Source organism: Amphiprion ocellaris, chromosome 6 (genome assembly GCF_022539595.1).
Source record: "Amphiprion ocellaris isolate individual 3 ecotype Okinawa chromosome 6, ASM2253959v1, whole genome shotgun sequence".
NCBI lineage: Eukaryota > Metazoa > Chordata > Actinopteri > Pomacentridae > Amphiprion > Amphiprion ocellaris.
Window position 1 is genome coordinate 26739916 of NC_072771.1, and position 20297 is coordinate 26760212.

Consider the following 20297-nt stretch of genomic DNA (forward strand, 5'->3'; position numbering starts at 1 on the left):
TCATTTGTGGCTCAAAAATATTATGCCTAGATGTGTATCTTTGCAAATGATTATTTGCTAAGGCATTCTTTTGTCTTTCACTGACATTACTTTAATCAGACCAGTCAACCCTTCAGATGTTGATGAAAATATCTCATTACAAGCAGCTTGAACATATTAAAATGGGACATGTAGGGAATTTTTCTCACATAAAGGCCAACATAGCCCCATCCCCAACACAATGGGGAAAAGGTTTGCTTTGTAAGCACCACGTTTAGATTTTTCCACCCTCCTTTCCCCTAGCTGCCCTCATACCTGCTGTCTCTACCCTGAGTTTCCCAGTTCATAGTAACAAACCTCAGGCATCATGCGGGTTTATCTACTGTAATCTATAATGGAATTGGTGTAAAACCCCAAATCATACCAGTCCTATATCAGCTGGTGATGTTGCATTAATTTCTTCCTTGAGGGTAGAAAAATACCTTTGTCACCCACACAGACTTAAAAATACTGTGCTTCTGATAGTAATTTGTTTGATATGGTTTTTCCATAAGAGTTCAGTCACCTGGTTAGAAATTGTTTAATGGAATTGAATAATCCAGTATATGTGAATATGCAAATGCATAGTTTTTTTTCACTGAAACCCATCTCTCAGATTTTGTGCCATGTAGGCTTTAAGAATCTACATCACATTCCTGTAAGCTGCCCATTCGACCAGCATTGCCTTTAAAAGTACTTGTTATATCGCAAATCGTGCTCACTCGCTCCTCTGGGCCTCCTTTCATGGTTTTTTGAACTTCCACTTCCAAATCACTGGTGTTCTTCTCTGCTTCCTTCACTTTTTGCACATCTTTCTCACATTTACTCACCAAGCACCTGCACCACGTTTCAAAAGTGTAGACCGTGTATCAATCTTCCACATTGGTAGTCCATCTATGTAATGCCTGGTTCTGCTTCATTCATGTTCTGGGGAAGCTACCAGTAGCTGGAATAACTGGTGGATTTTACACGTACATATACACAGCTCCTTTTTTGATACAAGGGTGCTGGGATAAATTATTACCCACACCAGCGTCCTTGTGTCTTCTGCTAATTTTTTGTCCTCTTTTCCTTCCCTCTCTGTCCTGCATTTCTCAAATGAGTTTTACTTTCCTTCTCTTGTTTTCCCAAGTGTTGGGCCTAATGGATTACCCCAGTCTATCTTCCCCAACTAGTCTCTCCACTCCCTTTTCACTCCATTCAGCACCTCACTCTCTTTCCGCTCTCGCTCATCTTTCTTTCCCTAATTGTTGACATAGTATGGAAATTCCAAATCGCTCCATCGCTCCCTCAGTCTCCCTTACCTCCTCATTACCTTTTCATTTGTCCTTTTCATTTCATCGCACTCTTTTTCTCTCCCCCTCCATAGGCTCCCTCTCTTCCTTCGTCTCCACCTCTCCCCATTTGTTGACATTGTCGACTTAGCTTTAATGGATCACCCACAGGTATCTGCTCCTGGCCTGCACTCCCCGTTTCCTCATCCTCCTCCACCATAATCACTGCCTCCCTAACTCTCAATTTTTCCCTCCTTCACCGTTGCCATGGAAATACCTTTTCTTTATCCGGCCCTCCCTCGAGATCGTTCCCCATCCATCTTTCCCACTCTCTGTCTCTCTCCATTCCTGAATGTTGACTCGAGAGCGTGAGTCTAATAGATCACTGTGAAGCATCTGCACCTGTGTTAAATCTCAGAGGTAACACAGCGTGCGCGTGATTGGACGTGTGTGTGTGTGTGTGTGTGTGTGTGTGTGTGTGTGTGTGTGTGTGTGTGTGTGTGTGTGTGTGTGTGTGTGTGTGTGTGTGTGTGTGTGTGTGTGTGTGTGTGTGTGTGTGTTTGTACGTGTGTGCACTCTGGAGAAGCCAATGCAAGCTTTCTGTTCAGCACATCAGTGACCTCTTTTAGTGCTGAGCAACTTCCTTTTTTTACCTCTCCTTTACTGCCTGTCCTCTCCTTCATTTCACCCCGTTTGTTCTCTCCTTTGTGTCATTTATAAGGATACATGCTTTAGAGGGAGCCGTTAACTTAGTTACTTTATTGTTGTTTTCAGAGATGAGCTGGAGTAGTGAGTAATGCTTGGTCTTGGAGAAGCTCATGTGCTGGATGCTGCTAAATAAATGCTGCATGAAATAATTATAAAAAACACAGTATTAAGATATATGTCCCCAAGCACAAGTCACAGTAACATAATACACAGGTATTGTATGTGTGTGTCATACATCATTCAGTGGAAGTGTACCAAGGTGCAGTGGAGTAGTAGGTTATAAATAGGCCCCTGTAGGCTTGTCCCAGTCCAACTGGGTGTCCTCCTGTGTCCCAATTCTGTCTGTGTGGGACACCTTGGAGAGCGCTCCATCCCTTACACTCTGCTGCACATTGGGGATATGTACTTCTTCCTTGATGCCAAACTGCATTTTAATTCCTAGTGGTACAACTCTTTTAAGAATATACACTAAATCCTACTTCTTTTTATGTACAAGACCTTGGAGAATTCTCTGATCTTGCCCACGGATTTCTTTTTAACTTTTTTCTTTTTTTTAAATCTTTCACTGCTCTGTACAACTGACTTTAAAGGGTGCACTTTTCTTATTTTGTTGAATTGATTTTTTTCCCCCAAACACATTACAATTTGCCAAAATGCTTTATTAAGTAAATGAAACCTGTTAGCTCTCTGTAATTGTATTAAGAAAATCTGTCCTGTATATGACTTGTACTGACAGTGCCAGATCAAAACTACATAGAACATTGTCTTCTTCATTGATATTTGAGCAGAAATATGTAACGGAACGTCAAAAAAACTGAAACGAACAAGTTTAACACCAAACTGCTTTTCATCAAAGGTGTCTTTTAAAACATCAGTAAGAGATGATTGTCGATGGTGACCCAGTTATGTCAGTGTGGTTAATTGGGTCTTTATGTCGCTCGCCTGGATCTAGTTAATTAAGCTGTCAGAGCCTCTGAAATCCCATGTTGGCATGCACACACACACAGGCACTGACACACACGCCAGACGTACACACACATGTACACTTCCCTTTCGTGCCATATATGTGCATACGCATACAGAGTGACCTTTTGTTAACCTGCACAATCTGCCCAGCCTGGCTACTCCTGGCATGCATTGTACTGTAGTGGGGTCGGTGGCTGCACTAAATTCCCCACAGAAGTAGTGGGCAGCAGGATTGTCCTAATCACCTCCCAAGTGTAGGGAGGATGCAGACAGAAACACTGGGACATATGGCCAATTAAAACAGTGATGTGAGACAGTACAGATATACTGTGGGTGACTGAAAACCATCCAATCAATGCAATTCCGTGACAAGCTTATTATTAATAACTGTTCCTGACAACTGCATGGACATCAACATTGCATTTTAACTATAGCCTAGAAATAAATCAATTTCTTTGAGCTGTTTTCTGAAACATTGCCCATTTCTCTGGTCTGCTTATCTGCCTATAACTGCTTGCTACTGCTGAAGAAGATCTTGATTCTATCTCAGAATCATCTGCATTTTTAGCCTGTCTTGTTTCAGACTCAAACAAAAATTATTTTATTTCAACATCGGTCAAGACCGTAGCTGCTGATATCCCTCAGTTGCACATTGTACATCATCTAGTTTATTTGTTAACATTATCACTGTCATTGGATGTAAAGCTTAGTACTTTGAATTCAACCAGTAATTTGACTCATTTCTAATTTATAATTTGTGTTACTTTTAACAGTTGTCATCCCACCACTCGTTCTCGTCCTGCTCTGGTCTTAGTCTTAGATTTGGTCTTATTTTGGTCATGACATGTATTTGTTAGAATGCGATCGTTTGGCAGGTAGAGTGATGCCAAGAAGTGCAGAGCAAGAAAAGAGTCATTACTTTAAGGAGTAAGGAGAATAAACACATATTCTGAAATACACGCACGCATGCACGCACACACACACACACACACACACACACACACACACACACACACACACACACACACACATACACACAGACATTATGTGCTCTCTGCAAATCTCAGTGCTTTCAACCTGCTTTTCCAAATCAATGGTTGCTGCTTTTGCACTTGCAAATTACAGTACTTAAGTGGAAATGGTAAAAACATAGATATATATATATATATGGGGCTGATTGTTTACTTCATTCTGTGGAACATATTGTTCTATAAACACAGTGGTGCTGGAAGAATAGATCTCTGCTTGTGAAAGCTGTCAAATGAAGTAAAGTGAAAGTTGTGAGAATGCACTGTATGAGTATGTCTGAGTTATATGAGATGACAAAGTTCCTATATATTAAAAATGTAGGAATGTTTTATATTGTCTTTGGAATTTAATGTTCTTGGTTGTACACTCTCACATTGCCAAATATCAGAGAAATACCAGAGCTGCCATAAACAATGATTGTTCCTGACTGTTGACACTGGAGAGCTGTTGATGGGTATTTTTGTCCATTATACAAATAACTGGATTCCAAAACATGATGCTCCTAAACCACAATGATCTCCAATTTGGCCAAAATGTGAGTCAGATCAAATGTTCTCGAGATGTTAAGAGGCTAAATGATGAAGTTGGCCTCATTCAGTAGGTTCCACTGTTGTCACACAGGTCTGTGTAGTTTACCCATGTATTCACTGTGCGTGCAGAGAATAAGGAATAAAAGGATCCTGGTTTATCTTGGCAGTTTCATTTGATACATTCGAATGAGGATTTAACCTTAAGTGCCTGTTTATTGGGTGCTGAGGACAGCATTTTAAGACAAATTATCTTGCTTTTTTTTCCTCAAGAGTGTCACACTCCTGTAATTGTTTGAAACAACAAAGTCCTTTTGTTCATCTTATCACAATGAGCTAATTGTTTTGTCTCATATCAACACACAAACACACTTGCACACAGTCTTCACCATATTCAAGCGGGCTGTTGGATTAAATTTCTATTAGCTTTCCTCGATTGAGTTTGAAGATTGTTGATTAGCCAGTAATGGCCTTTGTTACAGCACTAATGAATAGCTTGATTACTATTCTACTTAGCTTCTCGTCAGGACGTGGTGTGTGTGTGTGTGTGTGTGTGTGTGTGTGTGTGTGTGTGTGTGTGTGTGTGTGTGTGTGTGTGTGTGTGTGTGTGTGTGTGTGTGTGTGTGTGTGTGTGCGTGCGTGCGTGCGTGCGTGCGTGCGTGCGTGCGTGTGTATGTGTGTGGCATCTGTTGGTATTATCCTCTGATAAACACACACAGACAGTTATAGCCAATTGTCTGGGTTTGTGTCAAGAGAGCTGATGGCAGCATGAGAGAAAGATAGATGGTCCTCTCTGCCAACACCCATCTCTCATTCTCTCACTCCATGTCTCTTCTATCCCTCACTCCATCTGTGTCCATCCTTCTCAATATGTTTCCTCCCACCTGCTCTCTTGTTTCTTCTTCCTACTGTCATTCGACTCTTGTGTTTTTCTTAATTCCTCTGTCCCCTCCACCTCTTAGTCTCCCTGTGACCCCCTCTCACCTACATTCTCTTTCTTTTTTGCTTCTAACTTCCCTCTTTAATGTCCTCCTCCCCCTCTCCTTTCTTGTTTATTTATCTCTCTCCTGGTTTATTTTCTGCTGACTGGACTAACTGGACTCTTGAGGACCGGGTTGGCACGTTGCATTTTATGTGTGTTCGTGTGGGTTTGTTAATGTCTATGTGAGCATATGGGCATGTGTGAGTGTTTGATAATGGAAACAAGCATGGCAATTATGGTGATGGCTGTATCGATGCCATTCAGAGCCAGTAATAATGAACATGGCACATCTGGTAGGGATGTGTCCATGTGTATGTGCTGGTTGGAGGTTGATTGAGGAGGGACAGTGGGACACCTAGACCTATGCATGTTCCTCCAAACATATGCATGAATATCCCTGCGAACCTCCGCGTAGGGCATTATGGGTAAACATATTCATAGAAATCACACAGGAGCGGGCAGGCAAACATTTCAAGTGTCAAGCAGACATCACATGGGCCTGTGCATCAAGCAAGTTGATTGGTTGATTCAGTGCTGATCTTTAGGCAGTTTTTAATTGGAGATTAAAAAAGTAAATGTCACAGAAGCTCTTGATAAAAGAAAAGAGGCAGGCATACAAACATCACTGAGTGACTCCTGTGCACATTCGCATGAGGCACCCTGGAGGAGCATATTTCTAGTGATGGGCACCCAGTTAGAGCAGTATTTATCCACACTCAGTGTCATTCATATGAATGCATGTATAAAACGCAAACAGTGGCTAGGCTTTGAAAAGTTAAACTTTGAAGTAGCTGTTGACCAACAGAACAATGTTTTACCAGTGTTTTCCTTTGATTGGCTGTCACCAAGTAGAATCCAAATTACAAGTAGTGCTAGTCTTAGCTTTATGTTCAGACACTTGTTTTTTGTTTTGTTTTGTAGGTTAAAGTTGCTATAGCTTTATCTGTACAATATTGACTTGTAGCAAAAAAAGTTTTCTTTGGCCTTTATTATATAGGACAATGGAGAGAGACAAGAAACATGGGTAGAAGAGTGGCTGAATGACATGCAGTAAATGGCCATGGGCTGTATTGGCACCCATGACCGCTGCATCGAGGACTATAGCCCCTGTTATGGATCGCAGTCAGCCAGCTGAGCTATCTGGGCGTCCATATTCTGGTTTTGATTAAACACTCAGAATACCAGTTCAACCTCCTGAACCCTAAAACCCGCTGTTGGGTTTGAAAGACATGTTATTTTTTAAAAACCGCCAACATTACACCTTTAATCAAAGCTTGAAAATGTCAAATCAGAAAAAAATTGATGGATTTTCAGCTTTCTGATGGACTTGCACCACTTATCTGCGATGTGCCGTTCTGTCGAAAAACTTCCCCAGATAAAACTCTAAAATTGGGTTATAATTTCAAATCTTTGCACTGTATTCTATGTGTCTCATTTTTAGAAAATTGTTCAAAAATAAAGCTTTTGCACTAACCAGATTCTGAAAAAAACTGAAACCCATTTGTGATTCTGCAGTGACAAAGACTCACATGACATAAATTCAGACTTTCTGGCAGAACTGGACTTAACTGCAGGCTGTTTTTATAGAGAATAGGTAGGAGATAAGTATAGAAACAAATTAAAAATGTACAGTGTAAAATATCTATAGTATGTAGGGTCAAAAATGGTTGTACTGTTTCCATAGAGATGCAGAACTTATATTGCAGTGAAAAATGAACCCACAATGATGTCTTTTGTTACCTAAACCTATCCATATGTGGCACTTATGAACTCTGGCCTCCTATGTCCAGAGCTATGTGGATGCAGTACAGAATCAGTGGGCAGAATCCAGCCAGAAATTTTGTTTCCCTAAATACATATTTTGCAAAACAAATGAGCTGTATATCAAGCCAGGGAACAGGATGGCATTGGTAGGCAATAAAAATTAAAGAGGAGAAGGCTTTTTATTTTTTGTATTATGAATCAGCATTTTGGCACACTTGTCCCTCTTTAAGATAAATCTGTGGACGATTCAAACAAAGATGTCTCAGATTAATTCCTGAGGCTAAAAATAAAACTAATTGCACTGGAGGCATTATGAATGTGCACCTTTCCTGTCCTTAAAAAACTGAGTTTACTGATTCAAAGAAGACTTTTGGTCCTTATTCGTCTTGAATTCCCTTTTACTTCCTCGTTCCTCTGATGTCCAACACCCCAGTCTCAGCTTGCAATAAAATGAGGTGACGAAGCCTGCTGGAGCAGGTGGTGGGAGGTTAGGATTATTAAAACATGGAAACACGACACACACACACACACACAGTCCCCACCCACACATAGGTAGACTAATCACCATGAGAGCTCTTTAACCCACTCATCTGTGGTCTTGTATGGATCTAGCTAATAGAGCTAATCAAGGGGATAATCCTCAATGACGAACATACATATTAACACTTCACTGATTCACAGACACACACAGGCTTGCACATGCACACACCCGGTACAGCTTGATTTCCCTGATTTGAATGCAGAATCAGATTTTATTGTAAACGGTCCAATTTATTTTTTGACATACTCTTATTATGCATGTGTGTCTTTGCGCCTGCAGCTACTTTGAAAAATTAATGTTGTGATTCAGTGTCAGATCCTACCCATAGACCCTGTATCTCTGAGCTGTTATCGACTCCCATATGAGACTCTTTGTTGTGGCTCTACAAAGCATGTCATATTTTAGCATTTGTCATAGATATTCTTTGCTCTGTTATCTCACGTCTTGCTCTGTGGTCTGCCATTTGTTTTGCTTTTGCAAGATTTATACTGTGTTTCTCTTTGTGACACAGTGTGACTATGATGTTCCTACTCTCAGCTGCAGATATGCAGCAAAGCTTTGCTTTTCAAAACATTTTCTGCTGCTCTCCACTGCAACAAAAGGGAGTATATATCTCTATATCTTGGCCTACTTTTATCTTGCACAGCATGCGACCGAGCCTTTGTTCCACTGCCAAAGAAAGATGCATATCTCAATAGATTGTGTGATATATTAAACTTTTCTGCAGCCTTGATTTGTCTATAAGTAAGAAACACATGGAGGCATTTACATATTTGAATTTATTGCTCCTCACTCCACAGCATATATTGCAATATTCATCACTGCAAGCAAGTGCATTACTGACAACTAAGGAAATACAGATCTGCTTTTATCTTGTGTTCAGGCGCACAAGGTTTGAAATATACCTGTAGCCAAATGAACGTCACTTATTGGGTGTAGCAGAAAGGAAACATGAACAAAGCGAGCATGTAATTGATCAGAAAAAGCCTTTATCCTTTTGAAAAAAAAAAAGCCATTTGATTTCTTTGTGTGAAGTAAAAAAGAATGGACTCTGGTTGAACCTTTTATAAAATCTTATTATGGTTGAAACAGAGGGCACGGCTACATCTTGTGTTTATACATGTGCAAGTGTGTCAGAGGGTATCTTGCGTGTATCTGTGTGTCTTTTCGTGGTCACACACTGAAAGCATTGGACATTTCTACACATTGAGATATATATTGGCATTGCTTCATATCTGCACCGTAACAATAAACCTATGTTTTAACGGTGTGTTATTTTATGTGTGTGTGTGTGAGAGTCTGGTGGTGTGTGGATAAAGTGAGAGAGACAGGTGATGAGGGGGTGAGAGTTACAATAACAAATACACATTCTCTCTTGGGGTCGGCTTGATCCAATCAGCCCCTCTCCGCCATGCACACACACACCACACACACACACACACACACACACACACACACACACACACACACACACACACACACACACACACACACACACACAGATACACACACACACCACACCAGCTGTGGCTAATGATGCGGTGGCATTGGTACTATAGCCACCACATGCGGTGTCTTTGTCTGAAGCCACCAGAGCACATATCAGGCTCACATGCTGCAACCTTCAGGCATTATCAAAGACTGGGGTTATTTTCAGTGAATCATCAAACAAAAGTCACAGCCAGTATTAATAGGCTGCCAGGAAAGTCCCATGTTAATATGATGTGTTGTTGGGGAATGATCTGATTTGATTTTTGCATTTTGTAGGACTGTCGTTAAGCCTGCTACACCGGCTACACTCATTTGTGAGATGCTTGCTTGAAAAAACGATTACATAACAGCGTTCTAGACTTACCTTTTTTTTTTTTTTGTACTAGTGGCACTAATGCTCCCTACTGAAAATTTTCAGAGCATGAGGGCAAAAATTTAGAAGCATCGATACGCTGTACCAAACATTCATATTTTTCTGTCTTTACTATACTAATGCTGCTTTGTTACTAAATAAACCATTTACAGAAATAACAATTTACATGTTTTTTTTCTGCAGAAAAGGTCACAAAGTGAAGTAGTGCTTTCTGCTCCAACTGCAGGGGAGTCAGGGGGAGCTTGGCTCTTCTTATGTCGAGAGCTCCCTGGAAAACATGATTTCTGAAATTTTAGAGATGTCTCTAAAATAGACAGTACGCTCTTTTTGTCATGTCACTTTTTCTGTATTTTCATCATCATAGATCATGTGTAAAATTAGGTTGTCACTGATGTATGATTCATGCATAAGAATGATAAATCAGTAAGTCACTTCAATATAAATCCCAGCACCCCTGCTGTTCTTCTTGCCAGCACCATCAAATCATGACAGTGCAAAATCATAAACTTGACTCAGAGATTAGACAAAAACACAAATGTCTTCATGCCAGCTGTCATAAAAACTAAACAGAAAAACAAATCTAACTCTCTGTGGTGCTGAAAGCAGGCAGCAACTTTCATCTGTTTTCTTTTACATATGATTCAGATCATTAATAGTAGGAAAACTTAGAATTAATAGTGAAATCAAGTGCTTTGTAGGTGTTGTATCTGTCATTTCTGACTACCAAAAACATGGTCAGTGGCAGCTGGTGGCTTAAAAAATCATGGCGGATGGGAGGAAAAACAACTCATGGTGTCATGTTAAATTACTAGTTTGTTACTTACCTCTACTCTCATGTTCAGTGAAAAATTAAGCAGTAAAACAGTGTCTTGCAAGATTTCTTAAAAACAATCACTGCTGGCTCTGGATGAGAATGAAGACTTCAATTTTAATTGTGATGTCTCCGAAAGTGGTGGCAAAATGCAACTTAATGGTTGCAGCCTGGAGTGCAGCATAAATGTATAATCCCACTAAATCAATCTGTTTTGATTATTTAACTTCTTTTAATTGTATGCATTCGTCCATTTTGTGAGTATTTTTGATTTATTATCTGAATGACATAATACCTATTTGTCAATTTGGTCGAAGTGAAAAATCTAATTTCACACAAACAATGTGTCACTCGATAAAATTAACTTTGATTTGATTGAAATGCCTAATAGCAACTATACACTACTGGTCAAAATTTTCAGAACGCTTAGGGACCATATTTTAGCAGTTGCAAGAAAAGCAGTTTAAAAAGAAATTACTTGTTTGTCTTGGTTATATTTTTCGTGTGGTGTTTCATAATTTGGCATCTGCTGTTGCCAAACATAGTATTCTTATTTCAGCAGGGCTGTTCATCGGTATCATTTTGCTAAGGTTCAGGGAAGCAAATACAGTTCTTTGGTTCCTGACCTGCACCATGAACGTTTGTGCAGAATGTGCACCATAACATGTGACTGCAACCCTAATTTAATATTTCCAGTTTTATGGGTAGCTGTGACTGTACCACAGTGATTAAATAAATAAGCTCACTTTATAGGCCTGTGCAAGTTTGCGTTGATGCTTGTTTACATACTGCATGTCTGTGTGATCACTGCGAAGGAGGCTGAGTTTCAGAGCATCAAAGTTAACATTTAATGGGTTCCTCTGTTCTTTTATCTTGTCCAGATGAAACGCTAGAATTGGCACCTTTCTGTAGCTTTTTTCCCTCAACTTTTGCTCTCACTTTCCCTTCTGATTTTCTTCAGTCTACTTTAGCTATACTTTAAAGCTCTTTAGGTCTCACACGCATTCACATACACACACAGCAGTGTTTCAATCACATCAGAGAACATTACATCAACTTACACTGATCGTTACCTACAGATTTACACCAAATGCTTCTTTCCTGACCATAACCCTTATTCTAAAGCCAGCCTCACCCTGACCTTCAACCAAGTCTATGTCCTGAAATGTATTGATTTCCTTTCTCTTTGTCTTGAAAAGGGAGTCAGTTCCCCACAGTGTGACTATAAGTATATTTATGTCCTCTCAACATCACTTGCATATTCTAATAGACTGCTTGTATGAAAACTTACAAAGTAGTTATACATTCTGAGCATTATTATATTTGTGTCCATGCTGGGCTTGATGAAAAAACAGAGGAAGAACAACTTGAATCATGGGTAGTCTTGCCTTTTTTCCATTTAATATTTTCTGGAGCATAATCAGCCATCATCAGATCTGTCAGAGCATTTAGGGATGTGGTGCTAACGTTACTTTATGTCACTGGCCACTGTGTCCTTGACATCAATCGTTGAGAGTTCTTCAGGAAATGTGAGATTTGGGGCAGTTGTATGATTCAACCCATTAGTCTAACACAGGACTTTCAGCAAGGATACTCATGTTTGTGTCCCAGTTAGGACCATTATTCTTTCACTTAAGTTTCATTTTGGCTCATTGGGTATTTTTGTGCTATATTTGGGGGTTTAGGCACCACTTTTACTCGGTCAGAAAAATCTGATGTTTGGAATGAAATATATCCTTTCACAGGATGTTTGAAGCTCCTCTTCTGCCCTACCCCCATCTAAAATACGATTCTTTGGCTAGAAAGAAGCAGCATTTGGGAAAAAAATGACAGAAATGGCATAGCTGTGTTGATTTGAAATGTGTCTATGTAATCATTTTGGAGAAAATATGCTTACTTACAAATGTAATTGAGACTGTAGTTTAGCTGTGTAGGAATACAGTTTTTGGGAGACAGGCCTGAGTATGTGACACTGATTTAAGCTGTTATTATTCTATTTTATAGAATATGGATTTAATTTTACTCATGCTATCTATTTTGTGAAGCAGTTATGAGTGCATAAGTTGTCAATTTCAGTAGTATTTTGCTGAAGAGAGATATTATATTACCTGAATTGTCGCACTTAATCGCATTTATCTTCACAGTCAGGTTTATAATGTGACCTAATCTGATCAGGGTGCAGCTAATATGATTTATTTTATTCTATTTTTTATGTTGAGTTTTTATTTTAGCAAAGACCGTTTTCCATTGTTCTCTGTGAGCGCAGACCTCTTATTCAACTACGTCAAGCATGAATAAACAGAGAGCCAAAGAGCCTGCTGTTTTTTCGCTCACAATATTATATACTGTATATTGCATTTTCTGCTGCTTGTGAAAGAGCACCAACACTAATTTATACACCCACGATGTAAGGGTAAACTTGTTGCCTGACCATTTGCACTGGATATACTGTAGATGTTTTCGTTTGGCTTAGCTTTTTTCTCTGTATAACCTTCGCTTTGTAATGGAAACTGAAAGGTCACACGGCATCTCGCACAAGATTGAGAATTCAGAGCTGCACTGAGCCCCATGGCCAAAGAGTACTAGAGAATCTGTAAAGATCAGAGAGAGAAGCAGGTGGAATAACTGAGAGAAGAAGAATGACAGCTGAGCCTGAGGAGGCAGTAAACTGAAGAATAACACTGAATTTCCTCTCTTCTGCATCTGAGATTTCCATTTCCTAATGTGAAGGGACGAGGAAATTAAACAACATGAATTAAACAACACAGCTTGGACATTTATGTGGCTACCATAAAGCTTGGACGGGCTGAATTTATGAGGGTTTGGACCAGTAAATACAGCGCTCAGGAAATGTGATTAGGCTCATAAATACAATAGTTTCCCTCTGTCCTACCCTTCACCCAAAGTACCTTGTGAAAGCATATGCTCAGGGCATTTTCCTGTTCTGTACTGCCACCCTAGGGTTCCATATTGGGAAGGGTCCAACTGTGATTTGATGCATAAACAACCTTGTGTGATTTCATCATGTATGATTAGTGTTGTTATTGCATCCTTTTACCCCGTATGTTACATTTAATTGCTTGTAAATCTCTTTTCTAAATAGTATATATAAGAATATTTTGGACATCAGTTTTTGTTCCTTACAGGATGAACCAAGAGAGATCACAGAAGAGTCTCAGTAGTCACTACAAGCCTCCTATCCTTCAGATACTTATGTACTTGGAATATCGAATGTGACATGTCCTCAAAACTTTTCTGTGTGGAGCCATTTTTAAAAAAAGGATCACAACAGCTTCCTATTAGCAGTCCTACCGTCTCTTCCTTATTTGTCATCTGGAAAGGTTGAAAAACAAGATTAGAACAATACTGAAAGTTTTTTTTTTGTTCTTTTATTCTGACAGATGTACTGTTTCAAAAGCATTTTTTTATGTTTCCCCCAGTTATTTTATCAGCAATTTCTTACCTAGTGGATCAGTTTTGAAAACAAGATTATAACATGATCACATAATTTTCCTCAGCTGACAGTGATATTGTATTTTTCTAGGGTTAATTAGGTTTCAGGTTCATGGCAGGAGCAATCCTGTCCACCATAGATTCAGAAAATGCCCATAGCTCCATAGTGCCTTCATCATCATTTATCAGCTACATTTTTCCCATCTTCTCTCTTTTGTGTAACATTGATGCAGAGACCTTCACACTGACGTTGTTTTCTTTTCTTTCTATCTCGCAGGTGGAGTGGCTAAAGAATGAGGAGATAATTGACCCAGCAGAGGATAGAAACTTCTACATCACCATCGACCACAACCTGATCATCAAGCAGGCGCGTCTGTCTGACACAGCCAACTACACATGCGTGGCTAAAAACATTGTAGCCAAAAGACGAAGCACTACTGCGACAGTTATTGTTTATGGTAAGTTTTATATATACATATGTGTATCTAAAAGAAGTCCACACTGAAAGCTGTCATTTTTTCTGATTTGGGTTATCTGTTTTCATGAGTGCTGGTGGCATTTTTGCGTCTAATGTTTGGAATTTTACCGATATGACACCTTTTTAAATGCTACCTGAAGCTGCCCAATACGGTCTCTGATCAGCCAAGCCAGCCCCCCATCTGCCACATAAAATTAGCTCTACTGCCATGCCAACACACTCTCTTTGTGATTGGCCTGATATTTTCACATCACCCTTGACCTCACCCAATTAAAACCCACCAATGGCGCGTTCGGTTTGAAATTAGAACACTCGGGCTTTCCAAATGTTCACGCTTTCAGCCAAGAGTCCCGGCTCGAAATGAATTGTGCAGCATATGGCACAATAACAGCTGTGGAAAAAAAAACAACAACAAAAAGTAACTTTGAATTGCTCAGTTCAGTTCTGGTGTTTGATTGTTTTTCAGGCAAAACTCTCCTGGTGCCATTTTTACTAAAAGCTGCACGGGAAAGGCTCGTTGATGGGGAGGAACATACCTCATATGCCTCCCTTTCTCTTTTTTTTCCGTTTTACCAAATGCCAGACTGACGTGTGAGGATAGGAAACATTTTGGGGAGAAACGATGTACAGCAGTTCACACACACACACACAGAGAGACACGAATATTTCTCTCAAATATAACACTGACTCTATTCACTAGTAGGAGTGTTTCAATCAAAATAACTGAGCGTCTGTGCCTGTTCAATACAGACAACGAGAGATGGAGTGGTTTGACACTGATGTATCCTTACAGAAATAGATTGTTCAATCTCTGGTTCAATCTTCTCGGCTCCACAAGGGCCTGGCTGACACTGTTGACAAGGTGAAATTGTTGTGGAAAAAAAAAAAAACAGGAACATAAGGGAAAAAAATGAAGCAGCTATAGAAGGAGGGGAGACAGGTAAGGGGAAGCAGAAAAGAACAGAGCAAAGCAGTTGGGCGGAGAAGGGGGAAAAAAAGTAGCAAGACCGCAGGAAATAGATGACAAAAGCGGCTGCCTTAATTTGCTGGCTACTTTCTCTCTGATGATTCATTTCTAATTGGGCGTTTGGAAAGGAGTGGGCACTATGCACTGGGCTGAGACAGAGCTGTCGAGATACAGCACAGGAATTTCAACCCACTGTACCTCTCTGGATGCCAGCCCTCTCTCTCTCTCACTCTCTGGATGTCCTTGTGACTCATTCTCAACTTTAATACCTGATTTCTCTTTTTATTACTGCCTCATCTGTGCGTCTTTGTCTGCTCTGTCCTGTTTTATTTTTGTTTGGTAAAGCAACAACAGTAATACTAAATAATGAAAGAACAGTCAAGTAAAATGTGGAAGGATGCAGTCAAAAGAAAGAGACAGAGGAGGAGAAGAGATACAAACAAATCATGAAAATACACGATTTTGACTAGTAAGGATTCAAAAACCCACATCACCTTTTACTTTTCTTTCTTCTTGTGGTTTCTGCAAAAAGTGTTCAGAATTTGAAAGTTGCGTTGTCGTTTGTGTTGTTCCGTGAGTTAAGCCGGCTATACAGCTTTGTGTGTTTCCATATTGGTGTCAGTCTGTGTCTCCTTCACTCAGTGTATTAGTGAGTGTCAACACAGTCGGGGGAAAGTCGTGCTGCAGTAGCTGCAGAGAAATTGAAAAGTTTCAGAAGACTGTTTGTGTGGCTTCGCTGTGCAGGAGAATCCAGATGTTTTCACTAAACCTCAGCGACACACGTTGCCTCCACAAAGACAAATAGTTAAGTTAAATCAAACAATACATTAAAATCAGACATTTCATTGTTAAGGGTGATGGTTTACATCCAGGCAATCTAAAATGTGTTCCTAATGACCTGGTTGTGTGGGGACTTACTGTATTCTATTGACTGTGCATGCCTTTTGAGGGATTGTTTAGTATTAAGCTGTGCAAGGGACCTTTGTGATTTCCCAGTAATTTTAGAGCTGAGATTAACAACCCCATGCAATCTACTCTTTTTTAGAGGGATGTAAACCAGCAAATAAATGAAAGTTTGCATCACTTTCAATAATGTGGGATAAAGTGAGTGTTGTTTTGTAGAAATGGCTGATCAACCCCCACATATTTCACCTGCAGGAAGCTCTTACAGACAATTATGAACTGCTAGTCCTATGAAAAGTTACAAAATTAAGGATATTGCATGTTTGACTCAGTAGAAGAGATTGTCACCTTTTCAGAAATGAACAGTTTAGTGAGGTATGAGTTTTAATTGTCACAAAGTTGCTCTCTTTTAATTTGGCTAGATCGCCACGGTGACTGATGCTGCACAGCTAACCTGCTCTGGAGGAGGTTATGTTCAAATCAGCTATAATAAGGACCAATCTGGCACCAATAACTTTTCTGACAATATTCTTTCTGAGCAGTGGATTCTCAGCTGAGGGAATATCTCAAAACCTGTTGAATTATAAGTAAGTGATGCCACTGTATGAAGCTGTGCAATTACAGTATGAAAAATATATGTGTCAAATTGCTATCGCAACCTACATCCATTCAATTGGTGAAGCAGAAAATGCATAAAGATGTTTTAATGATTGGTCCTGATCTGCTGTCAAGTTAATTTTTCACTGCTGGTATTGCAGCTAATAGCACAAAAATTGATTCAGGTATTAGCATTTATCACAGTAACATTCATTTTACTTTTATTTTACCCAAAACTGAAGTAATTTCTATATATCCCTCACCATGGGACAGTGTGAGACCTATATGCATGTTGGATTATTGTATTTGAATGTATAAAGCTTCGAATTTAAGAGCTTCAGTGTGCAGCTGTCCAATTTCAAATACGGGTGCGTAGATAAGCATGGAGTGATAAATTGAATATATTTACTCACAAGATTTACAGTTTCCCACTAGCATTCCTCTCTTGCATCATTTGCAGTAACAGTGCTTTTTACAGTGATAACTTTTCATATTCTTCATATCTCTCTAGTATAACAACCTACTCCACTTGACTGAAGTAGGCAGTATGCAGTCAATCCATTTTGTTTTTTGCAGATGATGAGTCAAATGACACATCAGATGCCTATTTTTATTGGCACTAATGCAGAGCCTGATGTAGAAAACCTGAGTTTACAAAGTAAGTTAATAACCTCCACTGTGATACCCATTATCTCTGCTTGGGGTTTTAGGTTTTTCACAGAGAATGCCTGGCTGTGTCAAACTTGCTTCATAGTACAACCCTCTGGTGCGCTCTTCTTCAAAATAATAACTCCTACCTTAAGCACACATGGTAGAATACAAGGTGAAACCTTTGGTGATACTGTGTCTCCAAGGGGGTGCGTGTTGACAGATGTATCGCTGTATTAATCAAGTGACTGCTCTCTGTTGCTACAGTGAACGGTGGCTGGTCAACATGGACGGAGTGGTCAGTGTGTAACAGCCGCTGTGGACGAGGCTTCCAGAAACGAACCAGGAGCTGCACTAACCCCGCCCCTCTTAACGGAGGACTCCCCTGTGATGGTCAGGCCATACAGAAGCTGCCCTGTACCACACTGTGCACTGGTAAGTCTATTCTATTCTGTCCACTTCACCTTTGTACTAATTTACTCTGACACCCCAAGTTTATTCCCATTATTTGCACAATTTTCCATACTACACTTTGCGATGTTTTGGACTTAAATGACTCCACTGTCCTCAGTTTTTTTTTTTCGATTCTTTCTCATCGATTGTTTTTTGTCTTTCTCATTCCCTTGGCACCTCTCCCCATCCTTTCCCTCTAGTGGACGGTGTGTGGACAGAGTGGAGTAAGTGGTCGGCCTGTGGGACAGAGTGTACGCAGTGGAGGAGGAGGGACTGCAACAACCCGGCTCCTAAGAACGGCGGAAAGGACTGCGAGGGACTCGTGCTTCAGTCTCAAAACTGCACCGATGGACTCTGTATGCAAAGTAAGTCGACGAAAACGATTATCTCAGAGCAGAAGCGTTGCCGTGTCTCTTCTAAGTGAACTGGAGTTGTAAAATATATCACATCTAAGCATGAAAAATGAGTATGCCAATTCAAACAAATGTCCTGCAGTGTCAGCCTCAGAGAGCAATTGATTTCAGAGGGAATTCACCCTAGATTAGGCAGAACATTGAATTTTGACGCATGGTGACATTCAGCCCAAAGACAGAAGCCATAGTGAGTGAAGTGCAATGTTGCAATTAGTGGGTTAATTTAAACCACCGATGATCCGTACTGAGAAATCCATAGCTCGATATTTTATAAATAGCATACATCTTTTATGCTGGTGTTGTATTTTCAGCAGTATATTAACATAAGACATACAGTATCTGAACTGTAATTTCATCAGCTGTCACTGCGTTGAACTATCAGACTTGAATAAAGACTATAGCTTTGTCTTCTTTTTCACTGTCTGCAGCAAAGTTAGGTAATTTTGCCTCCTGTTTCTGTCCTCTTTTGTTTGCTCTTTTTTCTCTCATTCTTTCCTAACCTCACTTCCTTCATCTTTCCCTTTATCTTACTTTTCTCCTGCTGCTCCTGCTATTATTTCAGTTCAGTCTCCTACCTGAATACTTTTTTATTTTCTTCTTCTTCTTCTTCTTCTTTTTTCTTGGTGCACAATGTGGGTGATTTATGGGCTGGTTTCTGAATGTCTTTATTAACTCTGGGAAAGTAATGATAACTAACGATGTGGAGCAGTCATCAAAAATTCCCTCAGAACTTGGTGATTTTTGACACTAGTAAATTTCAAAACTGCATGGAAAATGTGGGCTGAGTCGTAATGACACACATATAGCAGCAGTTATATTTGTTTTTCCAAGGTGGAGGCAATTATATTTGTTGACTTGTTGGAATAGTGCTTGTTGCTCCATGTGCTCAGAGTAATTGGCAGACAACTATGTGACATGGAGGGTGGGTGGGGGCTGACGTAAGTAAAGAGTAAAAAAAAAAAAAGGTGAATAACAGAAAAAGTCTTCCCTTTTGGAAAGAAGTACACACACATTCATTCCTGTAATTATGTTGTCAGTCCTCATTAGACGTTCACACTGCATGGCAGCCATAGATTTTTTCTCACCTGCAAAAGTTTTTTTTTTTTTTATGAGACTCAGAGGACACAAATCGTATTTCTGTTTGAAGTTTCATAAAAAGATCTATTGTACAGAATAGTTTTCAGGGTTGAAGTCAAATTTGAGCTGACCTGATGGTACAAGACAAATAGAGTAGATAGACAATGACAGCAAAAACCCAAAGCTAAACCCTGTTGGGTCAGTCAGGGACACATTCACTTGAAAATGATTGTCTCTTGTCTCAGAAAGAAAAAAAATCTTTGAGCTTCTCCTCTCTGTCTGCCAATGCTACCTCTCTTTTTCTTTCCATTCTCCCTCTTGTTCTTCTTTTTGACATTTTGTTCAGCCAGTCAGTTCAATGATATTTAAACTTGAATTTATTTCTACTCCAGTTAAAAACACCAGGTTACCACAGCTGGTCAGTGTGTCACAGCTCAGGACCAAATGTGTCAGAGAAGAGGGTTGTGAAGGAGGGTCAGCTGACCCCTGACACAGGTTTTATTCTGGGTTACAATGTCAGCCTGAAAAGGTCTCACTGGCTGAGATGCTCTCATGCTTTTATTGATAAGATATGCTTAGGTTGCTACATCAGCATTTTAGCTACGCCATATTTATGCAAATTGTATTTTAACCCTTATGGTTATTACCTCCATGGTCTGTTGATTAACATCAGTTTTTTGTTTGTTTTTTGTCACACAGTCCTGCCTTCAGTAAAAAAAATACAATAGATAGGAGCCTTCGACTCCAGGACAAGCTTTTGTGAATGCATCAAGTTCAATAACAGGCCTTTATGTAATACATGATAGCCACAAAACATGGGCTTA

The 20297-nt window shown here is 39.8% G+C and overlaps 1 protein-coding gene across 2 annotated transcripts in view; it reads left to right on the top strand.

The window, feature by feature from the left end:
• unc5ca (unc-5 netrin receptor Ca) overlaps positions 1–20297 on the top strand; it is a 193514-nt gene that overhangs the window by 134418 nt on the left and 38799 nt on the right. For both annotated transcript variants that reach the window (XM_023280866.3, XM_023280867.3), the window contains exons 5-7: positions 14215–14395; positions 17798–17965; positions 18184–18348. In XM_023280866.3, coding sequence (XP_023136634.1) covers positions 14215–14395; positions 17798–17965; positions 18184–18348 — 514 coding nt within the window. The remainder of the gene's footprint in view (positions 1–14214; positions 14396–17797; positions 17966–18183; positions 18349–20297) is intronic.